Genomic DNA, 23,169 nt, shown 5'->3' with positions numbered 1-23,169 from the left:
TAATGGTACTAGATTTGGTATATGCGGTAGGAATAGAGCTGAAAATCTGAAATTTCGTATTAAGGTCGCCTTTTTTAGGTGGAGTTGATAAATGGAGGTGGATTTGGAAAAGCATACAAAAAAGTATGAAAAGTATTAAATTGTATTAAATTTCGTGTTTAGGGAAGGTCTAGAGCTGGAAATCTTAAATTTGGAATAAGAATATTTGATATTGTGTAGGATTTATAAACCAAAAGTTTTATAAAATATTCGAACAATAAGTGAAGCAAAATTACTAAAATACAGTGATAAAAATATGGTATGAAAACCAATTTCAGGAAGTAGGTTTGATATAAAGAGGTAGTTTCGAAAATATATACTTAGTAAGTTGTAATAAATTTGGTACAATTTGGTTCTGGGTAAATGGATAAAGCTAACCACTGCCGGTGGGTAGGGTCCAACTAAAGAGATGGTTTTGAAAATGCGTACCATAAAAGTGTGAAAAGTACAAAATTGGCTGTAAAGCGGAGAAATAAAGCTTACGTACAAAAGTACAAAAAGTACTAAATTCATTATTCATAATTCGGAGAGGTGGAATTGTGAATTTTTGTGTTATGATTACAATGAGAGTGTAGCTTCTAGATAAGAGGTGGTTTTCGAAATACGAAGTATGTAATGCATTAAAAGTAATAAATAGTATTAATTTTTACATTTTGGGCTTAGAATTTTCATAAAACGGTGAATTTATGGATGCGTAGAATAAGGTGTAGGTAGGATCAAATTGTATTGAATTTATATTATTCCGAACAGTGTTGGCATTTTTGTTTGAGATACGATAAATATTTTTCTACCCTCAGTCATATGGCTAGAGAGGATATATATCATTTGATACGGCCAAAACGTGCCTCATCGATATAACGGTTTAAGACCGTTATATCTTTGGACCAAATCTGTTACAGGACATTTGAAGTCGATCTAGCGATGTCCGTCCGTCTCTCTGTCTGTCTTTTAGGCTTGCTCGTGCGCACGACATCTCTCAAAGGTAGTATCCGATTTGATCCACACTTGGTATATCGAAATATTATTGTTAAACTTAGATCGAGTTCGGAGATGGGAAATATTGGTCCACTCCTTTTAGTACATTTCCACAAAAGGTCGAAATTTTCAAATAATATATTTTACTACACAGAGAATGGAAGGACAATCCGATTTTGTCCTAACTTTGTCAATCCTAATATTTGCATCACTTTCAGGTTAGGTGCGAAAATGGACAATATCGGTTCACTCCATCAAGTACCTCCTTCACAAAGGGTTAAAAATTTTGTATAATTATAACTCTTATAAAATGTGATATAAGAGTCCGATTACCTTCAAATTACAGACAGCACAATATTTTTATTATCCCAAGGTCTGGTGTGAAGATGGAATGTATCGGTGCACTCCTTTTGGTACATCCCCCACAAAAAAACCCGAAATTAACATCCGATTCCATTCAGACTTGGCACCTCTCAATATTTCCATCAACACAAGATCTGCTATAAAGATGGGATTGATCGGACCAGTTCTTTTGGAACTTGAAAAACCAAAGGCTCAAAGAAACCGAAATAAGCATCTCACTCTCTTTACATTTCACACATCCAAATATTTCTGTTAACACTAGATCTGTTGTGTGGATGATATATATCTTCGAACCCCTTCAAAGGGTCAACTCAGTGATTTTTTGCAACTTTCCCTCAAATAACAACCTGAGATGAATTTGGAATTTATATAAAAGTGGATATAAATGTTCGATTTTCTTGTAATTTTGCCGATACCAATATTTTTATTTGTATTGGATGAAGTGCGAAAATGGAATACTTCGGTCGACTATATCCCCGTAGCTCACATACATTTTAACATTTTCTAAAAGTTATCACAGATCTCATATGAAGTGAAGGAAATAGTCGATATAGTCCAAACCTAGCAAATCGCAATATATTTATCATATTTATTTAGGTCCGATACGAAATGGACAACATTGGCTCATTCCTTCGGAACCTATTCCAACGAGGGTTAACAATTTTAATAATCATAACAAAAATCAAAATATATTTAAATAATCGAACATTGGCTGAGGGTACAAATCTGTCGGCAAAACCGACTGATATTTTCTAACTTATTTAGTTGAAATATATTTGAAATTTCATAAAAACGTCATTTATTTATTGGTGGAGAAAGATGGCAATGTTTACCAGGGGATATGGTAGGGGATACCATGGTTTTGGCTGGAGTATTCTCCACAGGATCTATTTAAAATAACTTCTATGACAAAACCCTTTTAATTCAAGTTGTCTGTTGGGCTTTGGTAAAGATATGCTAAAAATCCCCGATTATTGGTACCAGATATAGTCGACAGAAATATGCTTGATGGAGTGGGTCGATATTGTCCATTTTAGCACTTGACATAGCATTGATACAAATATTTGTATTTGCAAGGTTGGAGCAAAGTCTGTTGATCCTTTCTCCCTCTCTGCAGTCAAATATTTTCTTTGGAAATATTGACTTTTTGTGGCGGAGGTACCAGAAAGAGTGGACTGATATTGACCATCTCCGCATTCGTTCAAAGTTTGATAATTATATTACGATGTACAAAGTTTGGGCCAAATCGGGTACTCCCTTCAAGAGTTGTCATGCGCACCAACCAGCCATTCAGACATCGCTAGATTGACTCAAAATGTCCAGAAACAGATTTGGTCCAAAGAGACCTAGTGTCTAAACCCGTTATTTAGATGAGGCGCGTTTTGGCCGTAGCAAATGATATATGCCCTCTCAATAGCTGAGGGCATTAAAAAAGTTACTATTATTTAGTTATTTGTTCCATGAAAAGAAATTTAAAAAAAAATCCTTTATTATTGCTCAAAAAAAATATTCTTCAAAACCTGAAAATTTTTAATTTATTGTTGATTTAAAACATAATCTGCAAAACTCCAAGATTATTGGCCAGTTGGCGATTAAGAATATTCTAAAAATATCCAACGTTGTGTGATCCTCAAAATTACTTTTAAGATTCCGCGATCTCTTTCTTATTGCAATTGAATACTTTTAAAAATTCCAAAATTAATGGGTTTGAAACAAGTTTTCATAAAAATCCACGATTATTGGTGTTTTGTTAAATGTCCCTCCAAATTTTATGTTACCACTGTCCCTCTAAATGTTCGCTCCTAGCTCTCCCCCTAAAACTGATAAGGGAAAATGAATGACTGCTGTTACACTGTCACCGCACAACACGTTTATAATCTTCACTCGCTTGTTGCTTTGCAAAAGGAATTTCTCTACACCAACAAGATACCAGGCCAAACAGCAGCCAACATACATCGCTGGTGGTATCCTTGTGGACATGTTGTAGTATCTTTCCTTTTGTGTAGCCACAACTGGTTCCATTGCTGGCATGCATGTATGCTGTAGTGGCTGTTGGGGATAAGTTCAAATTCACACATTGCCATTCGTCGTCGTCACCGCCAAGGAATTCATGCCGAGTTGGAGAGTTTTAGTGTGTATGTGTGTGAGTGAGTGAGTGAATGGTATGCAACTGTGTTGTGGTTGGTGTCCGGGTAAGAAGTGTGAGCAAAAAAAGAAGACAAGAATGTGGTGTACAATAACAAAATATGTCCTTTCAATACAATTCATCCATCCATTCAGCCGTCCATTCAGCCGTCCATTGGGTACATATCTAGCAAACACACACATACATACAGAGATCATATGTTGTTCTGTGTTGTACTGACTGTTTGGTTGCTGAGCGTGTATGGCATTGCTGCTTACGCTTCGTTACATCCATTCTTCTTGTTCTGATTTTTTATTCGGTTTTTTTTTGTTGCTACCATTGTTGTTGATAGTGATTCTCTTTCGTTGAACGTGTGTGGGTGTGAGTGTTTTTTGGCAATAATCTCAAAAAAACGAACAACAAAATGTTATAAATCATATCAAAAGTGCATAAATGGAGGAGGCATGGAAAGAACAGGAATGAATTAAAATCAGGTGAGTCGATACAATAGCTAGTGTGTATGTGTGTGTGGGAGTGGATGCATTCAGAGAGAGACCTTGAATAGTTTTGTTTTTCCATTTTCATTTTCCTCTTTTTCTCTTTGCTTTGTTGCTCTGTTTCCATCCATGTTAACATCATTTAAATACAAAACAAATGAATTCGAACAACCAAAAATGACCTGTTCGTCCACGTTGCTGTGCTCTGCACACAATGAATGCAAATGGTCGAACAAGCCAAGTTTTTTTCCCCACTTTGGGAAAATGATAATCAACCCAAAAATTATTTTTGGCCAATTCCATTGTGCCACTGGCTGGGTGAATGTGGTGTGGTGGCACCCGTTCCTATCAAAAATCGTTTCACATGTTTTATTTATCAGTTTTAAGTACAAATATTACCATTGGAGGTTATGTGAGCTTTTAACCAGACAACATATGTCCTGAGAATGGAAATGTGGAGAATTATTGCATAATACAATATAAAAAAGTCAAAGACTATATAATACCCTACACCAGTATCAATATTTAGTAGAGCTCCCGTAATACATAATCAGTTATAAGTTAGTTTCAAAGGAAGCTAATATATATGGGAGGCATATTCAATTCTGTATCGATTTTCACCAAATTTGACGGAGACATTTTTATCTTTAAAACAAAATAACATTGGTATAGAGATATATAGAGATATAGATAAAAACAAGTAAAAAAGCTGTAAGTGCGGCCGGGCCGAACTTTGAATACCCCCGTCTTCCTCCACAATCTGGAACGAATTTGGCAATTTTCAAAAAAATAAAATCCGTTAAAAATTCTGTTAACCTCTTAAAAACCTGCATAGGCAACTTCTGTCACAAGCCATTACAATATTCAAATGCGAAACTTAAAAAAACGGTGAATTATGTAGCTAAAATCATCAAAACACCAAATATTGGGAGGTACCGTTATATGAGGGCTATACGAAGACGTGGACCTGCACAGACAATTTTCTGTCATAGGCTGTAGTATTGATTTCAAACTTCAAATATCAAATTTGAAATAGTTCCGGTAAATAATGTCTCCGTTATATGGGGATATACGTGACGTGAACCTACATAGTCCATTTTCTGTTTTATGTAGTAGTATCCATTACGAACTTCAAATACCTATTTTGGAGCAATTCCGATAAATAATGTCGCTAAAATCATCAAAATACCGAATATGGGGAGGTGACGTTATATGGGGGTTATACCAAAACGTGCACCTATTTGGCCTAATACCAAAAGTCCGGCAGACATAACATACATTTGAGTAAAATTTTATTAATATACTTCAATTCGTTCAGAAGCTAGAGTGATTTCCACAGAGGGATAGACGGACGGGCATCATTAAATTTTAGAATTGAGAATTATTTTAGAATTTTATGCTGATCAAGAATATATGTACTTTGTTGGGTCTAAAATGTATATTTCGAGGTGTTACAAACGGAATGACAAACTTAATATACCCTCCATACTATGGGGAGGGTATTTAAATTTATATTAGCCATTATATTTACAATAAACCTCAAGAATATGTATGGGAGCTACATCCAAATCTTAGTCGATCTCTCTAAAATTTGACAAAGGTATTTCCGAGCTCTATAAAATATCTGGAACCACATATCATTGTTGTCGAGCGCATATTACGAATTTGAGGGACTTAAAGGCCAAATCGTATGAAACATATATATGGGAACTAAAATTCGCAAATTCGAAAATTCGCATGGGGTATTTCTGGGCTGCATCTGTTATCTGGTACCAAATATCGTTGTTGTGGAGTGCGTATTCCGCATGTGGGGGACTTAAAATACCATATACATATATGAGAGCTATAGCTATATCTGAACCGATTTTCAACAAATTTGAAGTACTTATTTCTAGGATGAATTCAGTCGGAATTTTTATGATTTAGTCGATTCGGGCCTATATTAGCCATTTGGTGCACAATAAACCTGATATCGCATAAAGATATACATGATAGCTATATCCAAATCTAATCCGATCTCCATAAAATTTGACGGAGGTATTTCTGTGCTGTGTCTGATATCTGATACCAAATATCATTCTTGTGGAGTGCATATTACGAATGTGAGGGACTTAAATCCCCAAATCGTATGAAACATATATATGGGAACCGGTTGTCTTCAAATTTCCACGACTGAATTCGGTCGGATGTACCAAAATTCAGGTTATTTGGACTTTCGGTCTATCTCGCTTCCTTCTCCATGTCACAAACAAATGCGCCAAGACATAATAACCTTACTACTTGTGGTATAAGGTATAATTAGGGAATATTTTCTTTTCTTTTTGAGAACATTGATGTAAATATTTTTTCGACATTCATTAGAAGTACGGATTTATTTTCTTTTGTGACTTATTGTAAAATTCGATGGAGTATATTTTTGTCTCTGACGTCATCCTTCTAAATAATGCTTTATTAGAGTTTTTTTTTAAAAAACTCACAAAAGCATGGATTTAACCCTAAAATGTGTTTATAATAAATATGAATTCAATGCGTTTGGTTAAATTTTAGACTTTTGACGTCTTCTAAGATCTATAGTAAAATTTTTTGACAGATAATTTTGTAAAATATTTTAACTCGCTACGATTCCGTTTAAAGTAAGTTTTTAGTCAAATTTTGCAAAATGGACCAAAAAGACCCCATTTTTGACTCACTTGAGGGTTAAAATTTTTGACCAAAGTCTTCCCCGTATTTTTATCTGCAATATTGTGGAAGCCACTATATACCTAAGAAGCACGGATTCCGAGGAATTTTGATCATCTTTTTTGTTTTGTTTTCCATGTAAACTTTCAAAACGCCGATACACGTGTCTTCTTTATTTAGCTCTACTTTCAAAATCTGCCGGATTTTTTCGTAATTATTAAAAAAATTGAATTTTGTTGCACAGTATAATTGCAGGTTCGGGAATTTACAAAAGACTCTTCAGCTTGTCTATTGGCAAGAAAAACTTCCTGATTCAGCTCGTTGGCTATTATAGGAGAGGGGGGAGAGAGTCTCCCTACTCCAGCTCGTCCATATGAGTGAGAGACTCCCTTCTTAAACTCGTAAGTAGGAGAAATAGAGAGAGACTCCCTGCTTCAGATCGTCTATAGGAGAGATAGACACCCTGATTCAGCTCGTCTATAGGAGAGAAAAAGACTCCCTACTTCAGCTCGTCTATATAAGAGAGAGACTTCCTGCTTCACCTCGTCTATATGAGAGAGACATTCCCCGTTTCAGTGCGTCTATAGAAAAGAGAGACTCTCTGCTTCAGGTCGTCTATTTATTAGAAAGATTCCCTGCGTCAGCTCGTCTATAGGAGAGAGAGAAATAAACTTCCAGCTTCAGTTAATCTATTGAAGGGCGAGATAATCTATAGGAGAAATTCCCTGCTTCAGCTAGTCTATAGGAGAAAGAGACTCCCTGCATCAACTCATCTATAGGAAAGAGTCTCCCTACTTCCGTTTGTCTATAGGGGAGCGATTCCGTTCTCCAAATTGTCTATCGCAGAGAGCGCCAAATCAAATGAGCTCCTTATCTCAGCTTTTCTGAGGAAAGAAGATTCACTCCTTTGCTCGGTTATAAAGAACAGCTCTCATCGTTTTACCAAAAAAAATGCCGTCAATTGAAGAGAACGTCAAGTCAAATGAGCTCCTTAGGGAAGAAGAATCACTCCTTCAGATCGATTATAAAGAACAGTTCTCATTAATCTACCAGAAGCCAGTCATGAACATTCTCCCATCGGCCTCGCCAAAATATAATATTTTCTAAGTCAGCCTCAACCACTTAACAATATTTGATATTTATTTGCTTTCAATGCCTCTCAATTATTTACATTTCTCCCTCTTTTCCTCTCTCCTTGCAGCCTGACTTGTAATGCGCCTTGGGGGTGGTGTACCATACGACGGCGACCCCCCGACAATGAGCGCTGCTGGCAACGACTATGCCGAATTATGCGATCTTGGACCTACGCGATGGAGTTCGCGCGGCTACTATCATGTACCACCACCTGCGCACAGTTCATCACTGCATCCTAGCATCCTGCAGACATCCACCCAATCGTCATCCAGTGTCCCAACGGGTGGCTCAGCCGGTCTTACAGCTCATCACCTGCGCGTTGCACCGCCCACAAGTAGTTACGAGGCAGAAGATATTGCCGCTGCTTACGGTATGACAACACCGCCACCCGGCATCACCGACCTCTCGAATAGCTACGCCGTCAACTCACGTATAGGCAATAGTACAAGTTCGTTACGAACCGGTCCAACATCATCGTCCGCAGCAGCAGCAGCGGCGGCGGCAGCAGCAGCAGCAGCAGTTGGTGCAGGCACAGGGCGCTCGGGTTTGTACTATTCACCGCCTGGCACATCGTATACGATCATTGAACGACCCCATTCGCCGCACTATTATTACAATTCGGCGGGTGTTGCCACCAAGGGTGGTTCATTGCCGGGCCGTGGTTCGGCATATTTGTCCTCATCACCGTCGAACTATTTGAACAGCGGCATGAGCGGGACATTGCCTACCTCAACTGCTGCACGACATGCAATGAATTCCGCTTCGGCCATGGCCAATGGCAACAAGAAACGGCCGATATCGCCGGAGCAGGTGCTGCGCATGTTTGGCGCTACCCAATCGTCTTCAGTTCCTACTAGCAGCTATCATTACAGTAATGGTACGAGAGATCGCACCGGTCGTCGTAGTCCCGCCAGTAGTCCACCATCAACAACGCATCAGGTGGGCATAATAGACAATAATGTGGAATATAACCGTTTGCTAGTAAAATGTTCTCTTCTCTTCCCCTTTGCAGATCTATCGCGAACGTGAAAGAGATCGCAGCATGACAAATATTCACGAATTAACGACACGCACTGTGACCATGTCCCGAGATCAGCAAATAGATCATGGATTTGGTATTTGTGTTAAAGGAGGTAAAGACTCAGGTAAGTCAGGCAGAACAAAAATTAATTAAATTTCTATCATACCAAAACGTATTTCCCTATTTTAAATGTGGTGCGACGACACCAACATGCACAATAACTAAACAAAGAAGCTTACAGCGAAAGTGCATATAAAGTGGTTCATTTTTTATGCAATCAATTGTTGGCAAAATAGACTATAAAAGCGAATAACACCCCCCGCCCTCGTCCTTGCTTGAATCCCCGGTCTATTAACCACCGCTCTCAGAAACGTGAATATTTAAGTCAGCAACGTATTAAATATGAAATTCAATACGACGCCAGCGACCAGCAGCATGTGTCGTTTTTCCTATTTTCTTCTTCTCTGCTTCAATATTCAATAAACGACTTCTCGCACCATAATACCAATGCCATACAATAACTGTCATCCGCCATCCCGTAACCACACCGCCATACAACCGTCATACTTAGTATGTCTTTATGTACTTGTATATTATTACTGGTACGTGTATGTCCCTTTCCCGCAAAACCATTTTGCCTTAGTACACCTCATCCCTTCGCAGTCATCACGACTAGATTTCTATTCAATAATAGGGCTTAATAATCAATAGCCGGGTGGGTTGCCAATCTAGGAATATATTTTTCAGGTTTGGTCGAACATTTATAATACTAACCATACCCTTCACAATGACCTAGACTTCACAGAAAACTTTTTAATAAAATTAGTATCAAAATTCAGAAAAACAGAAAACCGAATATCGGAGGATATCGGTGTAAAGGGGGTATATCAAAACAAGTAAAGTAGCAGCTACGTTTGGCATAGTCATATTTCTAATACCCTCCACCATTTTCAAAGAATTTGAAATTTTTCGGTAGAAAAATACCTCATAAATGGAATCATGTTCTTATATGAGGGCTATTCGAAGACGTGTTCCTTAAAATTATTTTTTGTCATTGGCTGTAGTACCCTACACCACAAGGTAGTCAGGGTATTATGCCTTTGTGCATTTGTTTTAACAGGCAAAAGAAAACGAGATAGACCCATAGAAACTATGGTCTGCATAGAATCACATTTTGAGTCGATGCATGTTTGTCCGTCCTTTTGTCCGTCTCTATCCATATCGTTTTGTAAACAAGGTACAGGTCGCATTTATTGCCCGATCCAGATGAAATTTTGGCTTGTTGAAATTGGTGATAATTTAGATATAGCTCCCATATATATATATATATTTGTCCGATTCGAATTTTATTGTGCACCAAACGTGTATTATCAGCCCAAATAGTATGGAATTTTGCACACACGAGCAAATTAAGCCTGGAAATAAGGATGCCATATATAATCGAAGTCGGTTCAGATATAGCTATAGGTCCCATACATATTGTTAATTCAATTTGTTATATTTTTTCTCCACAACAATGATCCGTAACAACGACATTCGGGGAAGTATATCAAATGCTTGGGGTGATCGACACATTGGTATTTTTAGTGCCAACCTTGATTTCCAAAATACTCCAGACACAATAGTCCAACGGATTGGTATCCGGAGATTTTGGTAGCCATTGTGCGCTGGACATGAAGCGTGGAACCTCATTTTGTAACCATTCTTGGCTGGCCCGTGCTGAGTTCTGTTGGAATGTCCAAGGTCTGCGGCCAAATTGTTTGCGTGTACCCTCCAGAATATTTTCACGATAATATTTGCCATTTATTCTGATGCCACGGTCGATTAATACAAGCGGAGAGCGACCACCGGCTGCTATGGCGGGCCACACCATCACCATGGCCGGCGCTTGAGTTCTGGTGGCCCAGCGAAGGTGCACATTTTCAGCTGACCTCTTTGGCAAGTAAATACGATCATTTTGTTTGTTTACAAACTGCTGGACAACGAATGTTTTCTCATCGGAGAAAACCAAATTCGGCAGTTCACCACTTTCGGCAAAGCGAAGCAACTCTTTAGCTCTTTTGAATATATATTTTTTACTGCTGCGGTGTAAGTTTTTGCACTTTTTGGAATTTCAATGGCTTTACCCCGAGCTCATTTTTCAATATTTGCCGAATGGAATATTGCTAAAATAAAACTACGGTTGAAGCTCATTCGAGGACAATCAAAAATTGAATAGTATTATAAATTTTGCAATATTTCCTAGAAAAGTGTTCTGGTATCCGGAAAGTGGTAAAGCTTTCCGCCACATTTAACGGAATACTCATCGAAATAATCATTTTAGACTTCACAAAGTATATGTATTCTCGAATCTGCGTCGATACAGCCATATCTGCCCGCCTGTTGGAATCACTCAAACTTCCGAATGGTTGATACTCATATTTCTTTATTTTGTCACCCAGTCCGGCTGTCCGGCCGTTCTTCTGTCTATGTATTTTTGTGAACAAAATGAAGTCGCATTTGTTATACGATTGAGATGAATATTTCCCAACAATATTTGTTTGGCCCAAGGACGAACCGAATGACCTGAATTTTGGAAAATTTGACCGAATTCAGTCTAGAAGAAAATACATCACATTAGGCGAAAATTGGTTCACATATAGCTATACCTCGCGTATATATTTGTCATCCGATTTGGGGTTTGAAGTCCCTCACACGCGTAATATGCTCTCCACTACAATTATGTTTGATACCTGACATAAGATACAGCTACATATGTATATAGAATGGTGTTTCAGTTCCTCACATTCGTAATATACACTCCACGACAATAATGTTTAGTACCAGATATCAGATACAGCCCAGAAATACCTCTGTCAAATTTAATTGAGATCGGATCAGGTTTGGATATAGCTCCCATATATATCTATATGCTGTACATAGTATATTGTGCCCCAAATGACTAACATCTGTCCAATTGAACTGAATTTTCGCCATTCCGACTGAATTCGTCCTAGAAACAATTACTTTAAATTGCTAATATCAGCACAAATTGACTGACTTTTTTATTGGAGTTACACCATTTTCTGACTCTATTTTTGTATGTGAGTCAGCAAACTGTTTTTACTTCCTTATTTTTGTGTGAAATTCGAATCAAAGATTTAAGGTTTTCAAGTCTGACTTCTACACTCCGTGCAGCCGTTACCCAATAAATGCCTATCAAATTATTCCTATTTTTGCTGCTTAGATCCCTCAACACAGTTAGGTTTTGTGATACATTACCACCAGTAGTTTTTGATGCTATATCTTGGTCTTGGTTTGGACAATAGGATTGGTATTGTTACACCGATATAAAATATTGCTGGACGGCAGACTTTAGGGCAAATAAATTAATGCAGGAAGGGGTTCATCTCCTGAGCAGAATGTCAAAACTAAACCTTGCAGCTACATTTAAATATTTCCGAATATTTTGTATCGAATAACAGATATACATTATTTAATTCTGCTCATTGAGCGTTGGGCGCCATTTTTATACCCTCCACCATACTAGGGAGGGTATATTAGCTTTGGCATTCCATTTATAACTCCTGGGAATACTCATATCAGACTCAACAAAGTATATATATTCTTGATCAGCGTAAAATTTTAAGTCGATTTAGCGATGTCCGTCTGTCTGTTGTAATCACGCCATCTTTTGAACGAATTGAGATAGAAGGCTCATATGTTTATTTTTCCAGTAGGCAAATGGGCCATGTAGGTCCACGTTTTCATATAGCCCCCATACAACAGTACTTCCCGATATCCGGTATTTTGATGATTTTAGCCGCATTATTCACCGGAATTGTTTCAAATTTGGTATTTGAAGTTTGTAATAGATACTACAGCCTAAGACAGAAAATTGTCTGTGCAGGTCCACCTCTTCGTATAGCAGGTCCACGTCTTCGTATAACGGTACCTCCCAATATTCGGTATTTTGATGATTTTAGCGTCATCATTCACCGGAATTGTTTGAAATTACGTATTTAGAGTTCGTAATGGGAACTACAGTCTGTGACTGAAAATTTTTCTATGCAGGTCCAGGTCTTCGTTTAAGCCCCATATATCAGCATCTCCCTTTATTCGGTATTTTGACGAGTTTAGGTACAATACCCACCGAAATTGTTTAAGATGTCGTATTTGAAGTTCGTAATGGACTCGCACAGCTCCGATATAACGGTACCTCCCAATATACGTTATTTTGGATGATTTTAGCTATATTATTCACTGTTTAATGGCTTATGACAAACAATGCCTATGTATGTTGGGGTCCACATCATATAGACCCCAATTTAACGGCTATATTGGGTATTTTTAAAATTTTGACAGAATTTTTTTAAGGATTTTATTTTTTGAAAATTTCTAAATTCGTTCCAAATGGTGGAGGGTATTCAAAGTTCGGCCCGGCTGAACTTCTTGCTTTTTAACTTGTTATTTTTCCCTAGTATACCTTCTGACATCTCGTTGAAAGTAGAACCCATTAAAAAAAGTGGGTAGAAAACCCCTTCTACAACTTTTTGAAATAGTCTTCAAAAATCTGCATTGCGTAGAGCAAAGTTTTCGTCTTATATTCCCCATATCTTTCATGCATTAGTCTGTAGATGGAGTTGGAAACTTGTATTTTTTCGTTAGGCATGACTATCGAAAGAGGGCATGGCAACCCTAAAGCTTTGATTTCTATTATGTTCCTCTCCCGGTTCATTTTACTATTCTAAGAGCTTTCTCCAAATTTCTGAAAGAAATCGGGCAGAATTCGTCTGGAAATTCGGCGGAATATTCAGATTTTCTGAAAGAAATCGGTCAGAATTCGAAAGAAAATTCGGAATAAAATTCAGATTTTCTGAAAAAAAAACGCTCAGAATTCAGGAGAAAGTTCCGATTTTCTGAAAGAAATCGTTCAGAATTCGGAAGAAATATCGAAAAAATCGTCACACCACTTAAAAATGAAAAAAAAAACACATATTTATTTAAAAAACAAACAATTTATTTCGGGTTTCGTAAAAATGTAGTTTAAATATTACATCTATAATACATTTACATTATAAATATTATTTTTATTAGGAACATAACATACAGTAGCACGTTTCTGTTTCAACTGCTAAACAAGAACTAAAAATAAAAAGCAGTGCACACAGAAAACCGGTATGTAGTTGTTTTTGCAATTTTTTTCCATCATATTTTTTTGGGAACGAAAGAGAAAGAGGCTGATTCACAACAACAACAAAACGCACATTTTTACAACGGAAAATCTAACAGTTCACAATAACAATAACAAATAGCATTTTTGCTTTGCGCTTTGTTGAGATCTTGAAATGAATGATCACAACAACAACTACTATGGGAGAGAATGTGTCAAACCACCACCATCCGTTTACATGTGGGAGAGAATATGCCAGAGCAATAGACAATCTACTCTCTCCGTTTGTACATTTTTCGAGTTTTTTTCGCTTAAAAACACAGGAAAATGTGCAGAAATTCTAAAAAAAAACGTTTAGAAAATCGGACCAATTTCTATCAGAAATTTCTGAAAAAAACGTCAGAAATTTCGGAAAAAAATCTAAAATCAGAGCAGTCGGAAAAAATTGTTTACTGGGTATGGACTTTATTTAAACGCTTAGTAACACTTTTAGCAATGTTTGTTGCTACTTACCATTCTCATGCCGCTCTTCCCCTCTCTCTCTCACGTTATATATCATCCCTGTATTTGTTGAACGTCATTTACAGGTGTCATTTATAAGCCGAGCAACAGCTTACATATATACATATGCAGATAATGCAATATGGAGAACAGGAACAAACAAATAATAAAAATAGGCGATATATCCTCTCAAACTGCAAGGAGAGGTCTTTTGCACACTTTTCAGTTTTCTGTTTATATTTATTTTTAATTGTATTAAGCGAGAGAGAGGCAAAAACAAAATAACTGATGAATATTAATAGCATTTATTTTCTCTGTACATACTTAGGAGACATATACACACATACATCGTATTTGTATTGATTTATTTTCATAACCGAGCCAAGTTCTCATTGCTCTTGTGAAAAGCTCAACTAACAACACAACTGACATTTTGTATTGACAAAAGGACTCACAAGGAATCAATCGCAAGGATATGCAAAAGTGGTATCACTTGATTAGAAGAAAATTACATTGAATGTTATTGAATCGATTTTGTATTCAATTTATTCGAAGAAAATTGTTATCTTTGCAAAACTTGTTTGGATACACTTAATTGAAATCAATTGGAAATCTTTGGGACATATTTGAATGTTATGAAAATACGAGCAATAAATTTCTTTGCTGCAAATATTTGTAGAAAATTTAAAATTGGTTATTGAGAGGATGAGAGTTTTTAAAAAAACAGTAAAGAAAGTCTTAAAGTCGGGCGGGGCCGACTTTATGATACCCTACACCACTTTGCTAATTTAGTAGAGCTCCACATAGCAATTAAAAGATTTGATGGGAGAATTTAGTAATACACGCCATGATTATAATTATAATTTAAACTTCAAAAGACTAAATATGCCGAAGCATTTGTATCTTTAAAATTTGGACTTGTATTGCCCATTTGATATATATGGGAGCTATATCTAAATCTGAAGCGATCTTGATAAAATTTGGCAAAGATATTTTTGAGCTGTATTTGATATATTTCCCTGAATATCGTTGTTAAGGAGTGCCTATTACGGCTGTGGGTAAGAAATAAAGCAAATCGGATGAACAATATATATGGGAGCTTTAGCTATATCTGAACCGATCTTCACCAAATTTTGCATACTACCTTCTAGACTCAATTCGGTCGTATGTGCCAAATTCCATCCCATTTGGGCAAATATTAGACGTTTGGTGCACAATAAAAGGTAAATCGGACGAAGTTATATATGGGAGCTATATCCAAATCTGAACCGATCTCGATAAAATTTAGCAAAGGTATTTCTGAGCGGCATTTGATATATTTCCCCAAATATTGTTGTTACAAAGTGCATATTACGGCTGCGGAGGACAAAAATAACAAATCGGATGAAAAATATATATGGGAGCTATAGCTATATCTGAACCGATTTCGATCAAATTTGGCATACTTATTTTCAGGCCTAATTTGGCTCTATGTGCTAAATTCCATACTATTCGGGCTGATATTACACGTTTGATGCACAATAAAAGGCAAATCGGACGAAGATATGTATGAGAGCTGTATCTAAATTTTTATAGATTATCTCCAATTTTAATAGGTTCGTCCTTGGGCCAAACAAATGTTGTTTGGAAAATTTCATCTTAATCGGATAATAAATGCGGCCTGCATTTTGTTCACAAGAATACATGGACAGACGGACTGACATGCATAAATCAACTCAGAAAGTGATTTAATGGAGATCCTCAAAGGTAACTATGGGTCTATCTCGCTTCCTTCTCCATGTTACAAGCAAATGCACAAAGACATAATACCCTTACCACTATGTGGTGTAGGGTAGATTAAGTAAAAAAATATACCCTCAGCCAATGTACGATTATCTAAAAATATTTTGACTTCTGTTATGATTTTTCATAACACCCTCTATGAAGTGGGTTTTGAAAATGGTGACCCTTTGTGGGTGACGTACCAGAAGGTGTTCGCAGGTATCATCTTCTCATCAGATCCTAAAATAAGAAAAATGTTTGTTTGTGTGAAATTTGAAGGAAGTTGGCTGCTTACTTTAGATTTTATGATCGTTTTGGTTATTTAAACATATTGTGAGGGAGGTACCAGAAGAAATGGTCCGACCTTTACCATTTTTATAACAGATCTTTTGTTGATAGAATTATTGAAATGTGCCAAGTCTGAATGGAATCGAATGTTAATTTCGCGTTCTATGAGCTTCATGTATATTCAAAATTTGAACCCTTTGTGGGGTATGTGCCAGAAGGAGTGGACCGATATATTCCATCTTCACAGCAGATTTTGTGTAAGCAAAAGTAACGGGATGTGTGAAATATGAACAGAAACGGATGCTTACTTCAGATTTCGTAATCGTTTTGGTTTATCAAAACGTTGACCCTTTTTGGGGGTTAAAAGGAAGAAATGGTCCGATCTCTATCTTTATAATAGATCCTGTGTTGGTAGAAATATTGAGATGTGCCAAGTCTGAATAGAATCGGATTTTATTTTCGCGTTTTATAAGCTTCATGGACACTCAACATGTTGACCCTTTGTGGGGGAGGTTCCAGAAGGAGTGGACCGATATATTCCATCTTCACAGCAGATCTTGTTTAAGTAGAAATAGTGGGATGTGTGCAATATAAAGATGACCTGATGCTTATTTCGGATTTTAAGAACGCTTTGGTTATTCAAAACTTTTACCCTTTCGGGGGGAGGTATCAGAAGGAATGGCCCGATCTCTACCGTCTTTACAACAGATTCTGTCTCGATAGAAATATTCAGATGTGCCAAGTCTCAATGAAATTGGATGTTAATTTTTATGAGCTTAATGGATATTCAAAATTTCGACCTTTTGAGGGGGAGGTACAAGAAGGAGTTGACCGTCTAAATACCAGATCTTGGGTTCATAAAACTATTAGGATGTGTGAAATTTGAAGACAATCGGGCTCTTACATCATATTTTATAAAAGTTGTAATTATTCAAAATTTTGACCCTTGTGGGAGAGGTACTTGATGTGGTGGGCCGATATTGTCCATTTTCGCACCTAACCTAGAACTGACGCAAATATTCGGATTTGCAAAGTTAGAGCAAAATTGGATTATTATTTCTGCTTCTGTGCAGAAAATATATTTCTTTAAAAATTTCAACCTTTTGTGGGGGAGGTACCAGAAGGATTGAACCTATATACTCCATCTTAACACCTGACCTTGGGCTAATAAAATATTTGGGACGTGTGAAATTTGAAGACAATTGGACTCTTATATCATATTTTATTAGAGTTAAACTTATTCAAAATTTTGACCCGTTGTGGGAGAAGCACTTCATGGAGTGGACCGATATAATCCATTTTCGCACCTAACCTAGAAATAACGCAAATATTCGGATTTGCAAATATGGAACAAAATCGGATTATCGTCTCTGTTTCTGTGCAGAAAATATTTTTATTTTATTTTATTTATTTATTTTTTTTTTTGAAAATTTCGGCCTTTTGTGGGGAAGGTACCAGAAGGAGTGGACCGATATTGCCCATCTCCGAACTCGATCTAAGATTGACAAAACTATTACGATGTACAAAGTTTGGACCAAATCGGATACTCCCTTCGAGAGTTATCGTGCAAACCAGCCTGACATACAGACGGACGGAAGGACGGACATCGCTAGATCGACTCCAAATGTCCTGAAACGGATTTTGTCCAAAGAGACTTAGGATCTAAAACCGTTATTTCGACTAGGCACGTTTTGACAGTATCAAATGATACATCCTCTGTAGCCATATGGCTGAGAGTGTAATCATACAGATACTTCTTTCTTAATCCCCATGTTCTGCATTCTCAATCATGTGAATTAATCAGTAAATGCATTTTCCTTCCTTTTCAGGCCTTGGTGTTTATATTTCACGCATCGAGGAAAATTCCGTTGCCGAACGAGCAGGGTTGCGTCCCGGTGATACTATCCTAGAAGTGAATGGCACCCCATTCACTTCAATCAATCACGAGGAAGCGCTAAAAGTAAGTATTCGTATCGGTGTTTTAATTCTAATTATCACCCCCATCCCACCCAAAGGGAGATTGTTATAATTAAAACACTTTGCCATAAAAAATAATCGTTTAACTACTAAAAATATTTACATATATAAATAAAACTTATACACTTAAAACATTTTTAATTTTTGGAAATATTTTTATTTTGTTTGAAAAAATACGGAAAAACTTGTACCAAGCTAATAATACAATTACATCAAAATAAGGCAAGGAAATTTGAATTTTTCATTTCGAATTTTGAGTTTATATCTGTCTGTCTGTCCGTTGCTAGAAATGCTCCAAACTGTAGGTATGCTAGGGTGAATAATGAGTTCAGCATCAGTGTATAAAACCCAATATAGATTGAGATTAGTTGCTCCTTCATTTTGGCTAGTGTTGTTAAGCAATAAATCACCTTTGTTTTGAAACTGTTCGAAAAATCATGGGAAAAAATGGGACTTGTCAAAGATATAAGTCATTGTAATATTTTCTAAAATAATTATAAATTGTATAGGAAATTGAAAATCTTCGAGGACTCGTAGGCTCCTAATAAGTATTTCTACTTTTTGATATCTCCATTTTAACAGTCAAATTTTATAGCGAAGGTGTTTTTCTGTGTTTTCTATAGTCCACATGACAGGTCAGTTTTGGATTGATTTGTCCCGACCTAAGACTCGACATCACAACCTATGATTTTATAGAACCTGGGCATCCGTTACTCATTATTTGACAAGGGATAAATCTGTTCCTTTGTAATTTTCCAAGGAATCACTCATTATTTTCAAAATAGATGTTTGTTTACATTACCTAAGAATCAGTTAATCTGCTCATGGGATCCGGATAAAATACAGAATCGATAGGAGCATGTCCTCCTCATATTACGTGTGGATATGGCCGGCAATGCTGATATGATACTATTTTGTAGACTAAATCTATCTTTGATGATGGGGACTAGTATTGACTCAAGATAAAAATAATATCAACCTATATAGTTCACCCTCACTGGCATCGTTCCTGTCGGAAACCCCCTGCCCATTTTCCATCTTTCGGGAACATTTCGTAAAGGACACTTTGAAAAGTGTTCGAAACATCAAAAAAAGTCCAAGTGGAGGTGATAGTACTCGGTTCGTAGATGAAAATACCAAAAGACTCTTGGGTTCCCAGACAAACTTTTTTGGTGCCTTTAACTGCCAATGTAGCCTTAACCATATAAAAGGGATTCAAATATTTCACTCTATACTTTGCAAAATTATAGATAGAGCTTTAAATTATGATGCATGTCTTTGAGTTACAAAATATAGGTCATGTCGGTCCAGGTTTTGGTATAGCCCCCACTATGGGTATACCCCGATTTCAAGCATTTTTTTACATTTAAGTTATATTTTTATACCTTCCGTCATATGGCTACAGAGGGTATATATCGTTTCATGCGCCCAAAATATGCCTCATCGAAATAATGGTTTTAGACCCTCTATAGCATTTCCGATGTATGCCGCTCCTTGACGTCACCTGAGATCTGGAAGTCCAAACGTCTCTGTAGGTACCACATTTCGGAATATTTCACACTCTAGAAATTTTCGCTTAAAAAGCAATGGTTTCGTTGCTTGTGAGGCACATAGTACCGTCCAACGTGGAGGACGGAGACAAAAATTCGACGTCGTTGATGATTGGCCTACATTCATGTGTTATAATAATAATGGAATAATCTCTCGTGGCTTAAAAACACCACATTCGGATTTGGTGGATGTCTTATTTAGATAATAAATCCTTAATAGTTTTTGAGTATGTTTTCGGAAATGATACTTTAAATCATGTATAGGTTTATGTAGCGAATTATGAAATGTTTGTCTTTTTCCATTTCGTACATTTAAGGCTTCGGCCGGGCCGAACTATTAATACCATACACCATAAGATAAAGAAAACTTAAAAAAAAATAAAAGAATCGGGATTGAATTATGGGTCCACTTCCATTTTTTCCAGAGAAATCGGGTGGTAAAATGGTTCTAAAACTGCCGTAAAGTCGATTTTCTACTATATTGGTTATTATATATTGCGAATTTCAAATACCAAATTAAAAAACAAAATGTGATTAAAATCACCAAAATACCAAATATTCGGAGGTACCGTTTTATGAGCAATGAAGAAATAATGAACCTATTTCAATAGTGTAATGCAACAGACGGCTCTTCGTACCGAATTTTAAACGATTTCTTTTAGAAAGTGGATAAAATCATCAGAATACCGAAAATCGGGAAGTTCCATGAAACATGGGGGGCTATAGTAAAACGTGAACCTATCTAGACAATGCAATAGCTGTAATCCGTAACAAACTCTAAGTACCGAATTTCAAACAATTCAGTTCGAAAAGGTGGCTTAAATCGTCCAAATACCGAATATCGGGAGGTACTGTTATATGGGGACTATAAGAAAAAATGGAGGTTCTGCCACAAGATATAGAACCCTTTACGAACCCTAAAACCGAATTTCAAACAACTCCGAAAGAAAACATGATTTAAATAATCAGAATACCAAATATCGGGAGGTAAAGTTTCATTGGGGCTATAAGACAACGCGAACCGACATGACCCATTTACGACCTTAAGCTGCCTACTTACTTACACATGTGTGCATAATTTTAGACTTCTATCTCAATTCGTTCGTAAGATAGCGTGATTATAGCAGACTGACAGACGGACATCGCTAAATCGACTTAGTACAAGGTGAGATGAAAAAACTGCAACCAACTTTAGACTGCTGTCATTTCTAAGTCACTCGTCCAGTGACAGCTCATTATATTGTTTACAAGCGTACAAAAGCACTTTGGTGAGAATTGTCCAGAAAAAAGTTATTCGTGAGTGATTTCTTTATATTTAGCTGGAAAACCACAAGTGGCTAGAGCACTCCAGCATTTGAATGTGAATAAATCTTTTGTGTCTCGTACCATCTCTCGTTATCGTGATACTGGTAGCGTAGCCCGCCGTCAAGGAAGTGGACGGAAGAAAACAGCAACATCAGCAGAAATGGTTCGAAAAGTAAAGAAGCGACTCTATCAAAACCCGCGTCGAAGTGGCCAAAAAATAGCCACACCACTTAGAGCACTCCAGTATTGAAATGATACTGGTAGCGTAGCCCGATGTCAAGGAAGAGGATGGAAGAAAACAGCCACCATGCCACCATAACAGCCGATGGTCGCTCTCCGCTCGTATTAATCGATCGTGGCATCAAAATAAATGCCGAATATTCTGGAGGGTGTATTAAAGCCTTGGGCACGCAAAAATTTTGGCAACAGACCTTGGACCTTCCAACAGTAACCAGCACCATCGCACTCAGTACTTGCCACCCAAGAATGGTGTGCGTTTCCAGCGCACAATGGCCACCAAAATCTCCGGATACCAATCCGTTGGACTATTGTGTCTGGAGTATTTTGGAAAGCAAGGTTGTCACTAAAAGATACCAAAGTGTCGATCACCTCATACAAGCGCTTCGCCGGGAATGGGGCAAAATACCGCAGAGCAACAATGGGGCAGCGTGTGACGGTTTCATTGGCCGTTTGAAGGCCATAATTCGTGCCAAAGGAGACCAATTCGTACAAATCTAAACTTATTCTAATTCCGACATTTTTTGCTTTCATTCAAAAAAAAAAAAATTAAAATTAATGGCGTTTGACTTTGTTGCAGTTTTTTTTTATCTCACCCTGTATGTACTTTGCTAGGTCTGACATGAGTGTTTCAAGGAGCTGCAAATGGAATGACACTTAATAGTATACCCTGGTGGAGGGTATAAAATCGAGTTAGTTTTTCCATTAGACCTGATTTAGGCCAATATACCTGATTGAGAGAGGATGTTGAGACCCTTATGTCCTTAGAAGTTGAATTTTTCATTGTTAGTATTTATAAAGTTTACAACTGATTCTTCCCTGTTCTTCACTTCGGAGCCATCTCACATAGGTCTCTCGCATTTGCATCGTAAAAATCGTGATTAGTTCTACCAACAAGTTGATCAATACAGTGTTCAGAGTATTTTTAAATTTACCTCTAGCTTAACTGTGAGGATTAGTTTCATAATTTAAATTGGTCGGATTTTATTCGACTTGTCATGCATTCAGATAAAAAGATAACCTTTAATACACCACATTGAAGTAGAGATTATTTGGAGCACACACACACACAACACACCATTGAAAAGTAATAACAAATTTTGGAAAACCAAAAGTATACAACACTAATACACTTTGAGAAAAAATTGGCAATAGAATAAGTTTTTCTATTCTGTTCTTCATTATGTACGTATGTGTATGTAAATTTTACAATCTTTTGGTTTTTATTTTGTTTGAGTTCAATACTGCACCGAAGTCGAAAACCCAAGCTTAACACTTCCAACACAAAATTCAATTCACAAAAAATGCACATTGAGGATAAATATCCTTGCATACCCCTCTCACACATTGCAAACCACTGAACACAACACTGAACAATCACCAGCACCGCTTTTTTGAAAAGGATTATTTTTCCCCATTACGAAATTCTTTTATTTCTTTTTATTTTGCTTTCACCTTCCATATCTATCCTCCATTTACTTATTCTACGACTATCTATCTATCTGTCTGTCTTCTTCTCTATTTAAATTTCAATTCAATTAAATTTGCGTTGCTTAACTTTTAAT

At 36.9% G+C, this 23,169-nt stretch overlaps 1 protein-coding gene across 2 annotated transcripts in view; it reads left to right on the top strand.

Moving 5' to 3' along the window:
* Positions 1–23,169, top strand: part of LOC101890035 (disks large homolog 5) — a 221,072-nt gene that overhangs the window by 175,368 nt on the left and 22,535 nt on the right. The window contains exons 3-6 of one of the 2 annotated variants that reach the window (XM_059129329.1): positions 7,880–8,751; positions 8,825–8,957; positions 18,365–18,495; positions 18,708–18,734. In XM_059129329.1, the coding sequence (XP_058985312.1) occupies positions 7,891–8,751; positions 8,825–8,957; positions 18,365–18,495; positions 18,708–18,734 (1,152 nt within the window). In that variant the 5' untranslated portion in view covers positions 7,880–7,890. The remainder of the gene's footprint in view (positions 1–7,879; positions 8,752–8,824; positions 8,958–18,364; positions 18,496–18,707; positions 18,735–23,169) is intronic. The other variant, XM_059129331.1, reaches the window with a different exon arrangement.

The sequence above is a fragment of the Musca domestica genome, unplaced genomic scaffold, assembly GCF_030504385.1.
Source record: "Musca domestica strain aabys unplaced genomic scaffold, Musca_domestica.polishedcontigs.V.1.1 6, whole genome shotgun sequence".
NCBI lineage: Eukaryota > Metazoa > Arthropoda > Insecta > Diptera > Muscidae > Musca > Musca domestica.
Note: the sequence above shows the minus strand (reverse complement) of the source record. Positions and strands in the feature narration are given on the sequence as shown.